At 32.6% G+C, this 21,445-nt stretch overlaps 1 protein-coding gene across 4 annotated transcripts in view; it reads left to right on the forward strand.

Annotated features, from left to right (window-relative positions):
* The window catches only part of LOC101723938 (ALX homeobox protein 1), a 247,726-nt gene that overhangs the window by 64,626 nt on the left and 161,655 nt on the right, over nucleotides 1–21,445 (forward strand). For all 4 annotated transcript variants that reach the window (XR_015443501.1, XM_087192559.1, XM_013066581.3 and 1 more), the window contains 4 exons: nucleotides 122–215; nucleotides 13,892–14,071; nucleotides 16,656–17,102; nucleotides 19,897–20,095. Coding sequence is in view for 3 of the 4 variants with exons in the window: in XM_087192559.1 (XP_087048685.1) it covers nucleotides 122–215; nucleotides 13,892–14,071; nucleotides 16,656–17,102; nucleotides 19,897–20,095 (920 nt within the window). In the remaining variant the exon portion in view is untranslated. The remainder of the gene's footprint in view (nucleotides 1–121; nucleotides 216–13,891; nucleotides 14,072–16,655; nucleotides 17,103–19,896; nucleotides 20,096–21,445) is intronic.

Here is a 21,445-nt window from a genome sequence, read left to right on the forward strand (position 1 = left end):
ACCTGAGATCGAACTCAGGACCTTGCGCTTGCAAGGCAGGCATGAAGCTGCTGGGCTAAATTACTGGCTATGATTTTTTTTCTTTATATGTGATGCTTTCATAATGTTTTACTTTCTATAGATCGTGAAAGTGCCATGAAATGGTTTGATGCATGTTATTCTCTCCGTGAATTGTCTCTCACTGGGAACCCACTTCTTCAAGAAATAAACTGGAGGTAAAGAAACAATTTAGCATTCTATGGACATCCTTTATTATAGCTACACAGAACAAAATTTAATGAATATTGTCCTGCGAAGAGAAAATATATGTGGAAAGTTAAACAAGAAGTAATTGAAAGGTTATTTAAAAAGATTATTATAAAATTTTTTTAATACTAATTGTTTTAAAACTACCTTCAGCCTAAAATATTTTTTTCATTAAGTTTATTGGTACATTTTAAGTATATAATACAGTTTCATTCACCATTGGGAACTTGTACCTTTACATGATATATCTTGGTTCTTATTTTTTCCCCATTCCCCTGCCCTCCCTTCACCCCTCCACCCTTCCCTATTTACAGAGACTTTGTTCCCATTTTTTTTCCTTTTCTCATATTTTTTCCTTTTCCCTACCCCTCCTGCCTTCTCTATCCCTTTAGACCTAAAATAATTTTATTATGAATGTCTGAACTAATATGAATTAAAAAAATATAATTGTGATTCAACCCACTGACTTTATGGCAAGTTTAGTATGATACTAATTTGGGTTTTGCATATATAGGAAAGACATTTGTTGAGAATTACTCTTTGCAAGTTATTAAAATTCACACAGCTTGCTAAATTATTTCCTTTCTGGCTGTAATTTCCTTCTGTTTTGTTTTGTGGTTTTTTTGGAGGGGGTGGTCATAGGGATCAAACTTAGGGCCTTGTGCTTGGCAGGCAGGTGTTGTGCTGCTGAGCTACATCCCTGGCCAGTTTTGGATTTTTAATGATTTGATTTAGTATACTAATCTTACAAGTTTGTAGATATAATGTGTTTTGACTCTTACGTACACTGGGTAAAAACCAAGTAGGGTAATTCGCATATCCTTCACCTTAAAATTTTCTGAAAAGATAAAATTGTTGTTAAAAAGTACATATTAAAGCATATGTGAATTCATACCTCTCTTTGGAATATTGCAGTACCTAGCTGTAAACCAAAAAACATACTCTGTAATTTGAAAAACTTTTTTTCTTCTTTGAAAAATATTTTCTAGGGAGATCATAGTTACCAATTATTGTACATTTCTAAAATAACTGGATGAGAGGATGTTGGTTTACAACACAAAAATATGATAAATATTTGAGATGATGGATACATTCATAACCCTGAATTGATTAATAGCATTTCTGCAATATTGACTAGCTTCTTTTTTTAAATCAGCTATTTTATATCTTGCATATATTTTACTATTTTTATTTTTGAGAGTGAATATTTCAAGCCATTGCTATTGAGACATTGAATATTTTTATCACTTTAAAACATTATTCAGTGCCATTTTGCATTCAGCTCCCTTCACCAGTACTTTGGAATGTCTCTCTATCCATCTCATCATTTCTGGTGAGAAAGCCAATGACATTCTTGTCTTTATTTCTCTGTCTCTGCACAGCTTTGTAATTTTATATTGTTGATGTCTAATTATGTTGTATCCTTTTAGTACCTATTTTGTGTTTGGTGTGCAACAGCCAAGTTATTTGAAACTAGTGAGATACTGTCAAAGCTTGGTCATGAGTTGTGTTAGGATAATCCCAAAGACAGCTTTAGACTAATGTTACTATAACTGCTCTACTATGGTGACAACTTTCAGAATATTCACCTAGATGTCCCATATATGTATCATTTCAACTTTGACTAGGGAGAGGTAATTCCCTGTATGTTTCCTAAATCATTCTTTTACTTTGGACTAGTTTTTCCTCTTTGTCTTAGCTGTTTTGTTGTCACACATCCTCAGATTGGTAGTAATTTGCTCAGGTTAGAGTGATTTACATCCCAGGATACTGAATTTGTATATGTCCACTTGGGAATTTTCTAGAATTGGTGATAATTCTAGCTTCTATTCTCCCCTCTTTTTTGGTCCAAGGGCATAAAAAGAGAAAGTTGGGCATAAAAAGACATTTTCTAGTATGATTTATTGTTCATTTGACTTTTGTACCATGTCAGGCCACAGGCACTTCAAGGCAGAAAAGCCAAGAATAGAACAAGCAAGACAGAACAAGCCAAGGGCTGTAATTCAACACGATCACTTCAGCAACACTAACATACTAAGTGTAAGGAAAGGCAAACTTTTACTAAAATTCAGGCAGGAAAATCATTTTCAGGATCCTGTGTTTGCATTAAGTTTGTCAATTTGTTCAGGCAGTGAAAGTACGGCATTTATCTAACAAATTACAGATAAGGAGGAATGAATAATTGAAGAAAGGAACTATTGTGACCCACTGAGCAGAAACAGTGGTAGGCTTTCTGTCTTGACTTGATTTCCTTGCTATGGGTGGGCATATCCAGAATCATTCTGTTTCTGATGACTTCAGAGTATAAAATATCTTACAGAAGAATTGAAAGTCTGTGGGCCGGGGATTTAGCTCAGTGGCGCTGCCACCTACCTGGCAAGCACAAGGTCCTGAGTTTGATCCCCGGAAAAAAAAAAAAGGAATTGAAAGCCTGGTTTGAATAGTTTCTCTGGTGTGAGAAACTGAAAGTGTAAATAAGGACTAAATGTATAATAGGTAATGTGAAATAGGAAGAAAAGGGGCAAAGGGGAAGGAAGTGGGAGGGCTAGGGGAAAGGATAGAAGGGAATGGGATTAATATGAGAAAATGGAAAAATAGGAACAAAATCTTTGTAAATAGGGAGGACTGGAGGGGTTGAAGGGAGGGCTGGGCAAGGGTGAAAAATAAGAACCAAGAGAAACTATGTAAAGGTGAAAATTTCCAATGATGAATGTCATTATATTGTATACCTAAAATGTACCAATGATTAGAATGAATAATTGATAATGTAAAATAGGAAGAAAAGGTCCAAAGGGGTAGGGGTAGTGGGAGGGGCAGGAGAAAGGAAAAAAGGGAAAGGAAAAATAATGAGAAATGGAAAAAATGGAAATAAAGTCTTTGTAAATAGGGAAGGATGGAGGGCGTGAAGGGAGGACTAAGAATGGGGAAAAAATAAGAACCAAGATGCATTATGTAAAGGTACAATTCCCAATGAGAAATGTAATTGTGTTGTATACCTACAATGTACCAATAAAAGAATTTAATACAAAAAAAGGAAGTCTGGTTTAATATTCCTCTAATGACATAATCCACCTGTAGAAGAAACTAAGAGGTCCTGCAGAGTAGACTCTGCCTTCTATTGTCTGAGGACATCCAAATCTTTCTTGGCAGATGGATTAGCTCTCTGGATTTGCTAATGGTTAAGTGTTTGTTAAGAAGTCAGGGGAATTTTTATATCAACTAAAGTATCTATATAATTAACTACTCTTTGATAATTTGTATATTATAGACGAGTTATTATCCTTGCCCAAAATACCTTTCTTTTTTTTTTAAAGCTCTGTTTCCACATAAGTTTCTAACATTATACTCTTTTTAGAAAAGACTTCTATCTTTCCACATATCATAAAATAGAATACATCAACTTCCAGCTTGCAAATGACATTTCCAAGTGCACCTTAAGCTGTTTAGTACAGAGGAAAGAAAATAACCTACTGCAATCATTTAAAAAATATATCCCTAAAAGTGTATCATCATAATCACCTAGAAAACTGTTAGAAATACAAAACTTTGAACATCATCCACACCTACTGAGTCAGAACATCTGGTATGATTCTCAGTAAGCTGTAGTAACCATTTCTTTGAGTGATTCTGATACACACAAAAGTTAAGAATTCCTATATTTTTAAACAAGGATTTACTATCCACTGCACTATTTTGCCTCATCCTGGTCAAGTAACATAACTAAATTCTCAGTAGTTAAATGAGGATAATAATCTCATTGGATAGTTATCAGAATTGAATGTTATAATGTACATAATTTGTTTAGGATAATTGCTGGAAAATGGTAGGCATTTTACCTTCCTAAATGGAGTGTACATTGGCTCTTAGTCACCAAGTATTTAGCAGATTCCTACACTATGTAATCAACTGCATTGTAACATCTTGAACACTGCAAAAGGAAATTTAAATGAAATCTACAATTTCCAGACAAGTTTTATAATTTTCTTAGGAATATGAAATTTATAGACTGTAATAATAAATAATAATAATTAAAAATGCTAATATAGCATTTGTGTCCAACATTGTTCCCATTCAGTCTTCAAGTAATGTCGACTGGATACTATATATTTAGGTGAGTATCTTCATTTTACAGTTGATAGAACTAAGTCACAAAAATATTAAACAACTTGACCATGGTCATACAGCTAACAAATTGAAGAGGCTGGAATCAAACCTATGCCATTTGGCTCCAGATTCTGTCCTCTTAACTTCTGTGTTTTGATACCTAATAGACCATAAGTATCAGGTAGTCATAAATAGCAGACATGCTTTAGAAATTTTGAGTTAGACCTCAAAAGTTTGCTGAGATTTAAAATCAAATTGAAAGAGAACAGGCCCTTTTGTTGGCGGGAATATCCAAGAAAAGGGGGGACTGATCTGAAAGGTGTAGTTAGTCTCTATTAGAAGTCCAGTCTGTGCAAATGTAAACAAGGTGGAAATGCCACTGGAAAGAGCTACAAAATCCAATTCTTTAACTTACAGTATATTGGAGAGCAGGCCAAGTACTCAATACATATTACTTCATAGCAACCCATAGCAACCCATAAATCCCTTCATAGCAACCCATAGTTTACTTTCATAGCAGAGAGCATAGCTGAGTTCTGTAATTGTCATTCTCATTTTGCAGACGTGTTTATAAAAGCTTAGATACCTTGTGTTTTGCCCCATTTTGGTGCATATAAATGACAAGAGATTTGAGTTCCAAAGCCTGAAATCTAAATACTGTGTTCTGTTGTTTCATATAGTGCATTACTGCTGTATTTCTCCTTTTTTATAGAGGGCCTTTTATGCTAGAATAAAGAAGTTATCCTCTACCCCATAATATCCTCTATCCTGTGATGTCCAGGAGACTGTTGTAGCATGGATACATTTCAGTCCTGAGACCAAACCACTTAATTGTATATCTACTTTTACCACGATGTTATCTGATATTGTACAGATTATCTAATTCTGCTGTGATGATTATAATATTACTATCTACCCCACAGAGTACTATAAACTATGCACAGAAATTACGTAGTTCAAAACAATAGAAGTTTATGTCTTATTTGTGTTACATCTGATGTGGGTGTGATGTATAATCTTGATTCAGAAATTTAGGCTCTTCATATCTGTGGTCATGTGACTTCAGTGTCACCCTGATTTTTTTGTAAGAGGGAGAGACCACAGGAAACACTCAAAGAACCTTTAACCTCTATAACCACTGTACCCTTCAAAGGGAAATGATCACTTCACTGGGATTCCACTGACTGTAACTCATGATATTTATAACTCCAAGACACAGGAAAATGCAAGAACAAGAATATCAGGGAGTATTTTGGTCTTTGTGTAAAATGAATATTTTACCTCATGGAAACTTTTTCTAGTACCACTTCTTGTGTGGCACATGCAAAACGTGTTATTATTACTTAAAATAAGCTCCAGTGAAATCTTCTATAGTTGTGTGAAAAATAAAATTTACTTTTCAGCAACAAAATGACAAGAAATTAGGGAACGAGTAATGAAATTAAAAAGTCATTATTAAGTTAAAGCATTACATGGAACTGAAGTTAATAGAAGTAGGCCCAGATTGTTATACATATTCTTCTAGCTTACATCCAGAAGGACACATACACACATACAATTGTCCAATCCTTTCATTTTGTTGAGATGAAGAAATTGGGGTGTGGAGATTAATTAGCATATCTTAGGTATTGTTGATCTGTATGCATAGGTTTTTATGACAAAATATCTAAAACTAATTTCTAAAAATTTCTAAGTTATAGAGTTTGCTAGAGCTGGGAATATTAAATATTCTTTATTTGTCCCTGGATTGAACACTTTGAATCCATTTTCCATTTTGGATCTATTTTCTCTTACAATAAATTTTTTAGGTTTCTACTCTTGATCTTATTTTATTTTTTTCTATTTACATATGCCATTTGATCAACAGTAATCTTTTTTATTAATGTTAAGTTTAAAGGTATAAATATGCTGCTTCTATACTGATTGGTTCTCTTTTGCTTTTGAAGACTTTTATCTGAAGATGAAAGCAACAAGAATTCCAAATTTGAAATAGTCTCATTGGATAATGGGGATTCTGTGGTTATAAAAATGAGAAGCTGTATTTTTAGTTCTGAATATATTTCTGGCATTATCCCAGGCACTTATTATTTCCATCATAGACAAATGGGCATTCCCTCAGGGGAAGAGTTATTTTAGGGGAGTTTACAATGCTTTGCTCATTGAGGTGTGATTTGAGTAAGCAACTAAAAATATCTCAGTTGGACTTCCATAAGGAAAACATACTCTTCACTATTCATTTTCTCAGCTAGATAAAATCTTTGCACATACCAAGTAGCTTTCATGGTACCTTGAGGACACAAAATCCTTGGCCTCCTAATTGTCTACATTGCTTTTCTTGACTCATTAAATTTACAGTACGTTCACAGCTTCGTTCTTGCTGTTTTAACTTAGTAAGTTAGCATTTTTCTATATTTCTGTAGTGATTATAAATTTCTCCAGGTTTTCTGAGAAACTGAAATCTAAGACAAATTTCTATGGTAAATATTGGCTATTGGTTAACTGCAAACTGTAATGTGATCAAAAGTTTCAACTATTTAAAGAATTTCTGTGTATGTGAAAAGGCCACCTAAGTATAATTCTAGATTTCTTATCAGAGAGCTGAAGAACACCCTCTGAAACAGAAATCATCAAGATCTCAATCTAGCTGTACTAATTCAAGTTTGAGGGCTTTTTAAAAAGTATTGCTCTCCAAGTTTCAGGTCCTTATTTCTAGGGATCAGTTCTTAGAGCTAAACTTCCTGTACAAAAAGGAAGAGTGTAATTATGTCTAAAAGTCATTGCTTTATAGTATTTATAATGAAAGTATCTGGTGGATCATGTTTTCATAGACATCTTTATTTTCTTTAGTAGCTACGTGTATGGACAAAGTTTATGATGACAAATAAAAATTGATAGTTATGTCCATATTGATTTCCATCATGGATGCACTAGTTTACATTCTCACCCTCACTGTAGAAGGGTTCATTTTTCCCCCTGCAACCTTGCCAGCATTTGTTACTTGATTTTTTGATGACAGCTCTTCTTTCAAGAGTGAGATTGAATCTTGCATTTTTGTAATGGCCACCAATGTTGAATTTTTTTATGATTTATTGGCCATTTGTACTTCTTCTGAGAATTGCCTAATTATTTCATTTGTCCATTTTTATCTGATTCTTTTATTTTGGGACAGTCTAATTTTTTGAGTTCCTTATGTATTCTAGATACTGTATTTGCCTTTTGCCTAAAGCATAGGTGACAAAAATTTTCCCATTCTGTAAGTTTTCTCTTCACTCTGTTTTCTTTGCTGTGTAGAAAGAAGCTTTTTAATTTCATAAGATCCAACATGTTGATTCTTGGTACTGTTTCTTATGCCATTGAGATTCTCTTCAAAAAGTAGATTCCTCAAAAAACTAAAAATAGAACTTCTATTGGACCCATCTATTCCCCTTCTAGATGTCTTCCTGAAAGAGTTGAAGATATTATATTACAGTGATACATGTATACCCATGCTTATACCAGTACAACTCATAATAGCTAAATCTTGGAAGTAGATATTTAATCAACAGATGAAGGGATAGAAAAATATGACATTTATATAAATAGAATACTACTCTGTCATAAACATGGCAAAAGTTCAGTCATTTGTAGGAAAATGGATGCACCGTGAGATCATAAGGATAACTGAAATAAATCAGACACACAAACTTAAATATCTCATGGCTTCCCTTATATGAGAAACTTAAAATATAAATAAAGAGCATAATAAAAGATAATAGGAAGTAGGGAGATATATCTTTTTCAAAAAAGAAGGGGATCAAAACTTGGAGGAAGAGGGAAGAGAAGGGAGGAAAAAGGGAAAAAAATTGAGATGTATAATGTGAATGTACCAACTCCCCACAAGGAACGTAATCATTATATAATGCAAATGTGTACTAAAAGAAGGTAAAAACTGAAAAAAATATGGATGGTCTTGCTCATTATGCAGAGCTAAGTCTTTAGGGGTCATGGTTTTTCTATTAAATGTTGGGCAAACAGGACATGAATTCTCTTGCTGAGCGGGTATCTCCTCATTCAAACAGTTTACACATTACCAGTTGCATTAACTAGAAACAAATCTTATGCCAAATATTTTTGAATTTGAAAATCTATTATTTGTATGAAACAAAATTTATATTACTGCATAATATATGCTTGTAAAATATATTGATATAAACTTATTAGAAATTTATAAATCTAAATATTTACATTATACTACTTTTAATAAGTATATAACTTTGCAGTTTTAAAGAAGATATGTAATGATAATCAGTAATGAAAGAAAATTAACAGTATTTATTTAGTAGATAGATACAATTATTTGGCTATCATAATTCCTAAAACTAAACACACTTTTTTTCAGTACCAGAGAAATCCCATCTTTAAAATCTGATGAGTCTAATTTCATAAAGATCAGTTGCTCTATACTTTTCATTGTTTTTCAGAAGAAATTCATTTATTAAAGGGTTTAAAATCTAGAAATGCATAAAATGTGGATTTGTTATTGAAACAACCAATTCAAACTTTAGGGCATATATTTCCATGAACTTTCTGTAGCCCTGTGATACCAACAAAGGGATTAGTTATCTATTTTCCCATTTGGCATCTTACTTTCATGTCCATCCAGTGATAACATGGATAACATTGATGTACTAAAAATTCTCCTTTTAAAACTTAATCCACAGACTCAGTTTGGAATCTCCTTTGGGAATTTATTTCATTCACTAATGATTGAAGACTTCTTAAGTGGCAGAATATTCACCAGGAAGTTTTCACTAAATGAAATATTGATTCAGCCCTTGACTAGGAGGAGCCCAGCTGGAAAAACTAATCTTGAGATCTCTCAGTATTCTTATACTTCATTTTCAACATTAATCAGCTTGTTACAGCATGTTCTAATGTATTCATCATAAACTCTTAAAAGTCTGCATTTTAAATTTAAAACCAATTCATGTGCTGTTATCTTACACAGATCTCAAGACTGTTGCTTAAAGAAAGAAAAGAAAATTTTACAGTAAAATGGTAATGCCTAGTGAATATTAATTATTAGAATCAAAGCATTGTTACAGTTCTGAAGATCCAAGCAAAATTTTACAACCAAAGAATTTCAAAATATTCTGACTAAAATAAATCATTCTGGAACTTTAAAAAGTATAGTAACATCAATATATTACTAAAGTAGAAATTCAGGCCCCATCAACCACATTTAGTAAAATTATTCTCTATAGCTAAAATTCTGCACTTAATGGTATCTGTCTCAGTACTCATTTCCAAAAATATATGGCATTTTGCACAAGGACCCAAGTTCGATCCTTGGTACATATATATATATATATAGCATTTTATAACAAAACCATCATTTTTACGACTTGTGGGTCTGGTCTTTCATATTAACAATTGCCACATACATCCTTCTACAGCAACAAAGAACAAACCTAACATACTGTATTAGCTTTATATACCTTTTCTTTTTATTATATTGGATATAGGGTGCATAATTGATTCTTTTATCAAAGGAAATACGCTTGTGGTAAAATATACTTAGTCTATCAATCTAATAGAACAAATTCTCATTTTGGCTCTAGGATTATTTTGTTAAAATGTCAAAATTATTTTGTCATAAATTATTTCTAATGAAAAGTTATTATTTCTCTGAACATGTGTATAATCACCAAATTCAGTGTTCCAGGAATTTTCACATCATTTATGTAAATCAGTGGCCACATTAATCAGTGATCACATCTCTGTAATAGAACTATTCCAAAATAGCAATTCCTCTTATTTCATTTAACATAGTCTTCTAATAGAGTTGACTGTTGGCTGTGCTAGAAGTTTTGGTACTTTTATCTTGGAAATTTCAAACAATTTGCAAATAATCAGAATTTTTGAAGTTTTTAAGGTTCAAGTTATACCTGAGTAATCACTGATGTTAGTACAGCATGAGGCAGTTTTGTTTGTTCTGAATGCACTGATTTTTATTCTTAAAAGTTGAACAAGAAAGGTGATATTTTAAAAATACAGATCTCCCAATTGATCAGCAGAAGTCCTTGGTATACACAGAGACTCTACATTTTGAAAAGCACTTCAGGTACTGCTGATGCAGTAGTTCAAAGACAATCATTTCAGAAACACTGCCTTGTAGTGTCAGAGGCACAAAAAGCAATCTAACCTTGAATTCGTGTCTCAAGGGATTTAGTGCCTAAGGTAGACCACTGATAATAAGACCTGCAGCTGTCAAGTTATCAGCCTGATTATAATCTTTGGTGGACACTTCAAACAAAGTTGAGACCTGAGAGATGGCTACTAAAAAGGGGCTCATAAGTGTAACTGCTTCTGCACCACCGTTCTGACTCTATGAACACCTTATTGGGGGAAGAGTTTTGTAGTTCAATGGCTCATTACTTTCTTTTTTTAACCAGAAATGTTCATACTCTAGGGAAGCAAGAAAAAACAAATTACTAAACTCATAAGTGACGCAAATCGTAACAAAAAATCAGCTTTGTTTCTTTTTTTGGAAGATATACTTTTTTCAAAGCCCAGAGCATGTCATGGGCACCCGTTGCTTTTGCTTTTCTCTCTCTCACTCTGGAGACCAAGGCATGGGACAGAAACTTGCTTGGTACCCAAATAATTATAACTAACAGTTTTTCTGCTCAAGGGCTGTTTTCAGAAGCTTTAGATTTGCTCTTCTATAATTCAAGATCCTGGATCTAAAGAAACAATGTTACTCATAGAATTAGAGTGTCTTTTTTATGCTTTAACACATTCCTAACTTTTTATTAACACATCTCAAAAATATCATTATTTTATACTAAAGTTTTATAATAATAACAATTATTTTGAAATTGCACTCATATCTGGAAAACTTGACTGGGTACTTGGAAAGAGACAAAACACATTTTAGCTTCATTAGCAATATAGTAATTTAGTGTAGTGGAAGAGGTGTAGTTGATCTCTCCATTATATTTTGATTATTAAAAATTTCAATTTCAGAGGCTAACTGTTCCTTGCTTTGATAGGAGCCTGGTCAGGGATTTCATGTCACATTTAATATTTTTCTGTGGTAATTACCGCTGTTTATCTTCTTGCATCTGTGATGAATAACTGCTATCTTAATATAACATTCTGCTTTTGAATCATATCTTAAAATGAATGCAGTCAGGAACACAATATATGCTGTTTACACTTGTGGGTAAAGTGGTTGTTTATGATTTGGCAAACATCAGTAGCTGTAAGTCTACTAACTAGGTTCAAAATATATATACTGTACTCAAATCTTACCTTGCTAAATTTTTTTTGAGAAAAGCAATAAAAATTATCTATTGCTTAATATTGTAAAGGACCTTATAATTACCTTGAAGAACAAAATCGAATTGGTCTCCCTATTTCCTTATTTAAATACTGGTAAGAGGAAAAAGAGTGGTTTTTCCTGGGAAGGAGATGAAGAGGCTGTTGGGAGGTAACAATCTTTACCCTCAATAAATGAAGAACTCTGATGTTCTGGCTTTCCTTGAGGAAGATATATTTCTTATGATTATCTAGTTACTTCTAAGACTATTAAAATTATAACTATGCACAGGTATGCTTTGTGACTTGGTTGACTCTATGCATTTTGGTCATCGTTGGTCACATCCTTCACAAAGACAAAATATCAAAATTTTATTTTACAACTATATTTATATAAATCAATATGTTTGCCAGCCTGAACAGAATAGATAGAAGGACTGATGCTGATTCTGTATGGAGTTCTCCATTTAAGCCTTGCTGTGTTAGTAATCTTACTTTATAATCCTTTGTTTAGTGTTTAAGAACTGTTACTTTCTCTTTCTTTAATTAATACAATTTATTTTTAGCTCAGTTATTGGTTCGCAGCAAATCGAGAGTCACACGTGCCCCATCTCCCCCAGCCACATCCTCCCCCACTATTAATTCTGTGCACCAGAGCGATGTGCTTGTTACAGTCAGTGAAACACATGAGCCCATGTGTTTTACAGGCCTTTATCAGAGTGTTTCTCTTAGCCTATGGCTTATTTTCTCAATAGCTTGACCTTATGTTTCACAGAGTAGAAATTTTTAATATTATGTAAGTCATCATACCTAAGGTCATATAGTTTTTTCTATCCTAAAAGTTTTATAGTTTTTTTCTTTTCTTTTTTTTTTTTTGGTACAGGAGATTGAACTCAGGACCTTGTGCTTGCGAGGCAGGCTGTGGAACCACTGAGCTAAATCCCTGGCCCAAAGTTTTATAGTTTTGCACTTTACTTCTGTGATCCATTTTGATTTAGTATTTTGTTAAGTATGTAAGTTTTCCTAAATTTATGTTGTTTTCGAGTGGATGTTCAGTTACTTCAGCACCATTCATTGAAAAGAGCATCTTTGCTCCATTGTACTATTTTTTCACTTTTTTTGTAAAAATAGTCATATCATTATGTTTATGTTAGTCTATTTCTGGCCTGTCTATTCTGTTTTGTTGATCCATTTTTTCCCCACCAATACCACCCTGTTTTGATTCATGTAACTTCATGCTTAATCAAGAAACTGAGTAGTACTAATCCTCTTTGTTCTTTTTCTTCAATATTGTGCTAGCTACTGTGGGTATTCGGGTGTGGGTCTATATAAACTTTAGAATTAGTTTGTTAATATCCACAAAATGCCTTGCTGAAATTTCTGTTGAGATTGAGTTGAATCTATAGGTCAATTTAGGAAAAACTGACATCTTGACAACATCGTGTATTCTTAACCACGGACGTGGAATATCTGCATTTGTGTACTTCTTTGGTATCTGTCATCAGAGCTTTGTAGTTTTCCTCAATGAAATGGTTAAATTTTTGCTCAAAAAGTCCATTTTGCCCCTGTGACCATCAGCGGCCTTTTTAAAAAAATGTACCCTGTCCTAGTTGGGTTGGGCAAGTATTTGTTAATGATTGGGTTTGATGGGAAGCTCTTGCTGTCTGACCTGTTTGCTATTATTTATGTTTTTGTTTTGCAGCATTTGTCTTTTAAATTGATACAGGCTTTTGGTAATATGTCAAAAATTATTATAATTCTTAGTAAAATTTAGGACAAAATATAATTTTAGACATTTCAGATCATGGAAAGCAGGATAATGTCCTCCCTGTTTTGTTTTAGTCCTACTTTTATTATATTTTATCGAGAGACATAATAAAATGTTTATTTCTGATGTAAATAACTTTTAGTAATGTTATTTTCCTTTTCCTAAAAGTATATAATTCTTTTCATACTGCAGCTTTAGTATATTTAAAATTCCATTCTTAGCCTCCAAATTTGATTATCCCATTTGTATTTTAGGAGAAAATGATTAAATATATGTCTAGAATTCTAAAACTTGCTGTGTACATGACAGAATGTCCTTTATTGTTACCCAAGTATAACTCTCATTTTCTCTGCAAAATCAGTCTTTCTGAGATATGCATTCTGTGCTTATTTATGTGATAGACATATGGTTGATTTTAAACATAAACTCTCGTTATCAACATTATTAACTTTTTTTTTCTGTTTCCAATAGGCATTCTCTACTTCAAATGTTACCAGCTCTAAGAATCCTCAATGGCGATATGCTAAGCTCTTCCTCAGAAATCCACACTGAGGAACACTCCCCTGAAGAGTCAGGACAGTTCCTAATACTGTGTCAGGCCCAGATTCGAGAATTTCAGTTACTAGCTGAAAACAGTATCACCAGAAAAGGGTAAGATTGTTATCTTCCCCTTGTTTTTAAAATAAATAAAGTTGGGGCTGGGGATTTAGCTCAGCGGTTCTGTCACCTGCCCTGGAAATGCAAGGACCTGAGTTTGATTCCCAGTACCTCCACAAAAAAATAAAATAAATAATTTGGGCTGGGAGTGTAGCTCAATAATACAGCATTTGCCTGGCATACTTTGATATTTTGATTATCACGGTAATTATGTGCTGGCTTTTAAACAGTATGCTTTGAGGAATAGTCTGCCTCTAAGGAAATCTTGTAGGCCTCATGTTTTTCTTCTTAGAAATACATTGACATGTGTTTTGATATATATAAATTCTAAAATAGTATATAAAATAAATGAATGCATGAGATAATTTCATAACAGGCATACATTCATTCTATTAGTCATCAAGCACTCGGACTTATATCAACAATTATTGTGGGCAAGAATTTGTCTTGAAAAAATTACAGATTAGTATAAATGAAAATTAGGTAAATAATAAATTTACACTGGAAAAAGGCAAGTTTTACAACACATAGTGCATATTATATATTATGTTATGTTACCATGTATTATATTTGCATTTAAGATATTATGGGACTGTAATGGAGGAAAGCAGTTACCACTTGCATGTGTTCAGAGGAAGGAATCTGAGAGTAGTCATCATCAAATATAACTTTAATTCTGAATATATAATTATTAATGAATTATAACTGACCTTTTTATAACAATTTTTAAATTTGTATTCTCCAGAAAATGTAAAGAAAAAAGGAAAAAGTTTTCACATTTTTTCACTTATGTCTGTCTATTATGACTAGAAAAATAATATGTGCTTTTTAATGTCTAAACTTATTTGCTAAATTTTATGCTTACATTATTGTTACTTATACTTTCATACATGCTTGGCTTATTGAATTATTTTTCAGTTTAAATATTTTTAAATATAATCTATTCATACTAAAAACAAATCCCACAACTCTACTTAAAAATAATTTTAATTTTTATATAAATGTTTCCTTTTAACTAAAAAATATTAAGATTATTTACATACATCTTTGTGAAAATCTAAACTAGTATTTCTTTGCATATGTGTAGTAATGTACAGTTTTGTATATGAGTGACCCTTAACATCTCTCATATTGAAATTTAGGGTTTCTTTAATTCATTAAGTTTATTGGTTCATTTTATATATACAATATGATGGCATTGGGAAGCTGTACCTGTACGTGATATATCTGAGTTCTTATGTTTTCCCCATTGCCCTGCCCTCCCTTCAACCCCTCCACCCCCCCCATTTACAAAGACTTTGTTTCTGTTTTTTCCTTTTCTCATATTTTTTCTTTTCCCTTCTTCTCCCCCCCCACTCCAACTCCCCTTCCCTGTCCCCTTTAGACCTTTTCTTCCTATTTCATATTATCTACTATACTCCTCAGCCATAAAGAATCATAAACTAGAAATTTAGTTTCTTAGCATAAGTCATAACATTTAGACATTTGGACTATTCATTGTTATTGCAATTTAAATTTCATTTTAGCTTTGATATTGGAAAATAGGCTATTTTTATGTGCTTAATGCATAAATACTACTGCATTCAACACTTAATCAGTAACATTTGGTATCCCCATATTTGCATTGAACTTTTTCTGCTTCATTATCCAACAACAGGTATTTAATGAAAAATATCAAAAATGTATCAGGGAAGACTATTAATGTATAATGATTACTTTTGTGAACATAATCACTATCTAATTATCTTTATACTTATAGGAAAGAATTACAACTTTCTTTTTGTCTGTTGGAATTAAATATTTTTATACTTTATAAATACTTCATTGTTCCAGAACAAAAATAATTCAATTTGTGCCTATATATAAAATATAACCATAAATTTATGAGATAAGTGAAAATTTAAAAATAAACTGGAAATAAAAGAAAATGAATAAAATGTAGTTAAGAATGTCTCATACAATTGCAAATTTATTTTCACTTGTTATTGGGAACATCAAATATGGTAATCATGAAAATCTGATCAGTTATATATATATCTGCATGTTAGAAAGGAAACAATTGTTTAAGAGAATCCCAAGCATTTGTGTCTTAAACTGTTTGAATTCTCTTTGCAGTCAAATATTTTTCCAAAGAAAAATGGAAATAAAAACTTTCCCATAATATACATTCTTTATTTAAAAGTCCAGTACAAATATTTTGAGTGGAAAAAATCAATGTAGAAAAACTTTTAATTTTACTTCATAAATAACATTTCCAAATTTAATCAGCCATGATGTCTAATGCTATGGTAGTAAAAGAATGAATTTTTCTCATTTACTAGTACCAAAAATACTGTGAACAAAAATTGTTCTAAAACTCCTAGACATTTTGTCTGGACTAAGAGATCTAAATTAACTAAATACTTTCACATTTTGTTCAATATGAGAACATTTTTGTATAAATAAGTAAAAATAATTTATAATGAATGTTGTTGTAAAGTTTAATGTTCATTTTTGGAATAAAGCAAAATTTATCTTGAAAATTGTATATGCTGATCTAATTCTTATTGTGAAATGTTCTGATCATTTATTTGTTCAGGGATGTTTTCACCTTGGATACAGCAGAAAACTTCTATCATTATTTTAAGAAACTGATGACACTTAGTAATGAATACAGACATGCACATGAACGTGGGGATGTACGTATCACCAAGAGAGATGAATCCGACACTCAGCAAAATCGTTTGGCCCCTCTGTATCACAGCACAGTGAAAAATGGGGGCTTCCGTTCTTGTGCAAAGGAACTTAATTCTGACTCATCAAATATTTCTGGGAAATCGATGGACTCTGGTTTTAGTCATTCCCCATTGAGCTACCCCTCTGTATGTAAAGGTTTGGAAGAAATAAATCAGGAAAAATTAGTATTCCAGAAGAGAGAAGACAGTAAGACATGCAGTATTACCACCAAAAGTATCCCATTGGTGGAAACAACAATGACAAATTCTCTGCTGAGGAATTGTCAAAATATCGACCACAGTGAAGAAATGTAAGCTATGGCAATCATTTTTCCCTTACATATGTTATGTCTACTATTTTCGATGGATTATCTTAGTCAATGGTACCAAATAATAATTTGATAAAGATTTAAATCACTGAAATGTCTTATACTAGAGAAATGTTTTATGCTAACTCCCTTAACTGTTTTCGTGATGTACACAAATTACTAAATCACATGTATATTAATTTGGTTGTATGTTGAGTTGTTCAGATATAATTTCTAGTATTATTTAATTTATAATGAGTAATGAGAAATTATTTTTCTGCTCTCTAATTTTTAAATAACTAAGATGTTTTTAAGGAAATGAAATATTACATTGTAAAATAGAAAGTGAGAGATTCCAAATAATTAGTTAATTTCATTTTTAAAAAATATATCTTTGCATGTGCTCAATATTTTCTCATTGATCTAGTAAACACTTAATAAGCATGTGGGCCACTATTTGAATGTATGTCCTATAATTTTCTTTAGCGTAACAGCTTTGTAAGGTAGGGCAATATTCCCTGTGATTAGACACATAATCCACCTCACGAGTGTTAAGCACTTGTATGAAAGCGAGTCTCTGGCTTTGTTTATTGAACCAGCAAAGATTGGTTTTTACTTTGGCCTATTAACTTGTTCTTTGTTGTGTGTCTGTGACCTCAGTGTCAAGCCAACAAGAGAAAAATTGTCCTATTCAGTCTGTCTGGTACCAAATAAGGCAGAAATCCTGATTTTCTTGGTCTTGATTTTTTTCAGGCATTGTCAGTATTAAGTGATTTCTTTTCTGAAAGTTATGTTAAATACTTTGATATACATCTGTGAAAGACCTAAAAAATAAAGGAAATGCGTACTCGCTAAACCTTGTTATTTGGAGATTCAGGAAGATTCATTGTCACTTTATTGAAGTTTCCTAAGCAAAATTTATAGATGCTCTTGTGCTAGGGACATTGTTTTTCACATTTTTATTTCTGCTAGAAAAAAAAATAGAGATGATGATAGAGCTCATTTTTCCAACATAGAGAATATGCTGCATTTAGGAAAACCTCAAGTCAGCTTCTTTCCTTGGTTTTAAACACCAGTTCCTGTGTATATCACTGAAGGCAATATTCCTCATTTACCTCTTGGTGTTCTTGGATAGAGTTTGATATTAGGCTAAGGTGTCCATAAAATTGATGGGTTTAGAAGAAATTCACATTATAGTCAGTGAAACTTACATGTACTGTAGAGAAATACAAGATGTTAGGTTCAATGTGTTTTCTTATAAGCCTTTCATTTTTCACTAAACTTTGTACATTTAAACATTGCAAATGTTTTTTTTCTGGCTCTTCTTTTCCCTTTGTCACCCCAAGTACCTCATAGAGCATTTATATACTAAATAGTACCTCATCTCTTTTTTTTGGAAAGATGAGGAATGAATGGATAATTGCATGACCAAATGTGAATTTACAAAGTTCTGTTCATCCCAGTAGGAGGAAATGATTTGTTGGAATGTGAATGTTTCTTCCAAGTACCACAAGTACAAGTAGTTTATCTTGGACCAGAAGTTTTAACCATCAACTTCAATTTTGTATTCCTATTACATAGATTAAAAGTTTTGACTGGCTGTAGGTAAAATGGTGTTGATGATGATATAATTAATGACAATTATAAAGTTAACTATAGAAAATAATAACATCATTTCTTTTTAGCTTCCGACAAGTACATTGCTGTGAGAAAATTTTTATGGTCATGTATGATAGAGTTTATTGCCTAATTCCATTCTGTTTTATTTATTTATTTATTTATTTATTTATTTATTTATTTATATTTTGGTACTGGGGATTGAACTCCGGTCCTTGCGCTTGCGAGGCAGGCGGCGGAACCACTGAGGTAAATCCCCAGCCCCTTCCATTTTGTTTTAAACTAAATATAAGAATGTATAAGAATGGAAAAAAGTCCACTAGGTTTGATAATTATAAAATTATTGAAAACTATTTCAAGGGAACATTGGAGAACAGAGCCTCTTTTCTGTGTACCTTTCCATTCAAACTGAGGCATTTGAGGAGTTACCAAGACAACATATTTAGCACTTAAACTATATCAGTACATTGATAATATTCTTGTAATAATATGCTTGGGAAAGGAAAAAAATTCCAATTAAGAAGAATTAAATGATTAAACCTACTGTGAACTCACAATTAGTATTCATTTTTATTCACATTTGCTATTGCTGTGCAGCTTACTGAGATATGGAAAACACACGGTATTCATCGATTCATTGCCTGAAATTGGCAAATAGGGGTGAGTGTGAGATGTTAGATTTTACTACTGGGCTTATAGGAGTGAACTTTAAGTATTTGGTGGTGGGTGGGGAGAAAAGAGAAACTATTAAGAACCTGAGAGGGTTTTGCCAGTGGAAGGTCTCCCTTCTCTTCCTTGCCAAAGCTCTTGCCCCATAGTGTGAAGAATCTCACCCATCTTTGCCAAGCTGCAATTGGATCCTACATTTGTCTCCTGTTTTCTGCATCATCACCACTTCTTACTGATGTCCTCAGCATCATAGAAAATTTCCACCCTATCTCCCCTTTGAATAAAAAAAACTCCCTTTCACCCAGACCTTTCTCTGAACTACTGGCCTGTTCTCACAGTCAGATTTGAAGGTGGTTGCAATTTTTAATTCTATGACTGTAGTTAAACAAAGGAAGGGCTCTTGTTTTTAAGGAACACTTTGTGTGACTCATGTTTATAGCTCACAAGAGTCTCTTATCTACAATTGTGTGTTCACACATACTAAAAATATTTTCTTTCTTCCCTTTTATAGGATGGCAGCTCTGGTGATCCAGGCATACTGGCGTGGTTACGTTGTACGCAGACAGATTAATTTCTTTACAAGGATACATACTGTTACAACAGAACCCCTGCCAAATTCCTTCAATAATCAGACTATTCTAATGAAAGAAAAAAGGAAAAAGATTATGAATATCGACAAACAGAAGGAGAAGGCTGCTGTTCTTATTCAGGTTAATTTTAATCTTTTGGTAACATGGTTAATCATGAAATACATATTCATCATCTTTCTCTGGGTTATTATACACAAAAATCCATCCCCAAATCTTAGTGGTTTACAATTACATGGATTTATTTTATACTCACATGGCATGTAGGCTGCATGTCAGACGTAGATTGGCTTTGGTTCTGCTTAGTATATAGATGGAAGGAACAGTCTTTATGTCTGAAACAGGATGTTTTATGACTGTGGGTCAAGCTGAAGCACACAATAATATTTAAAACTTCTCAACTATGTCATTTGTCAATTTGGCTAAAATTTGATGAACCAAAGCAGTCTCATTTGGCCTACATAATACCTACTTCTAGAAGTATGTTTTCAAAAATTTACCAAAATATTAAAGCTCTTAAAATACCCATTTCATTAAAAAATGTAGAAATCAAGATTTGAACATATTTAACTCAATCTCACCAGATTTTGAAGTGAATATTAACTTGATTGCATTCACTTATTCACTTATCAGGTTTTTTTCATTTTTTAGATTTTTCAGACACTATTCTACGCTTAAGAAATAAAACCATAAACAAAACTACAAAAATGCTTCACCATTTGGAGTTTTTATCCTGATGAAAGAGCCAAACAAACTAAATGCTTACATAAAGTCAAGTCTGTGGAAATTCACAATACTGTGCTTCAGTTGAATAATAGTAACCAAACAGAAAATCAGCCTTTCCTTCATTCATTCAACAACCATTTCTCCATGTGAAAATCATGCTAGCTTATATCCTGTTGGAATGTGCAGTTAGTCCATTTGTTAATGACAAAAATCAAAGAGAAATATAAAGCAGGAGGAGGATATCAAAAGGAAGTTTTTAATTTTAGATAGAATAGATATGGGAGACCAGAAAAGTTGACACTGGTGTGAGATTCTAAGGCACTGGATATCTGAAGAAGAATATTGCAGATAAGGGTATATCAGCTTCAAAGCCCTGATGTAGGAGCACTCCACTGTGTTCAAGGCACAGAAAAAAGCAGAAAGAGGCCAGTGGGACTGGAGAGTGATAAAGGGGAGACAGATAGGATTTAGAAGTCATAGGTCATTGTGAAGAATTTGACTTTTCCTCCTAATAATAAGGGAAGACATGGGAGGAGTTTGAAAAGTGGGCTGACATGCTCAAGTTCATTTTATATTGCAAATATATTGCAGGAGCGGTGGCAGAAAAATTAGTCGGGGTTAGCACAGTATTGAGAGAAAATCATGGCTTGGTCTAGGATGTGGGAAGTTCAGGTGATCGGAGTATCATATTCCAGGCTATAAATTGAGTTAATGTGAAGTTATGTATAGATACTGTAGAAATAGAGA

The sequence above is a fragment of the Heterocephalus glaber genome, unplaced genomic scaffold, assembly GCF_053883595.1.
Source record: "Heterocephalus glaber isolate CG9 unplaced genomic scaffold, H.glaber_assembly_v1.0 deba00001572, whole genome shotgun sequence".
Lineage (NCBI taxonomy): Eukaryota > Metazoa > Chordata > Mammalia > Rodentia > Bathyergidae > Heterocephalus > Heterocephalus glaber.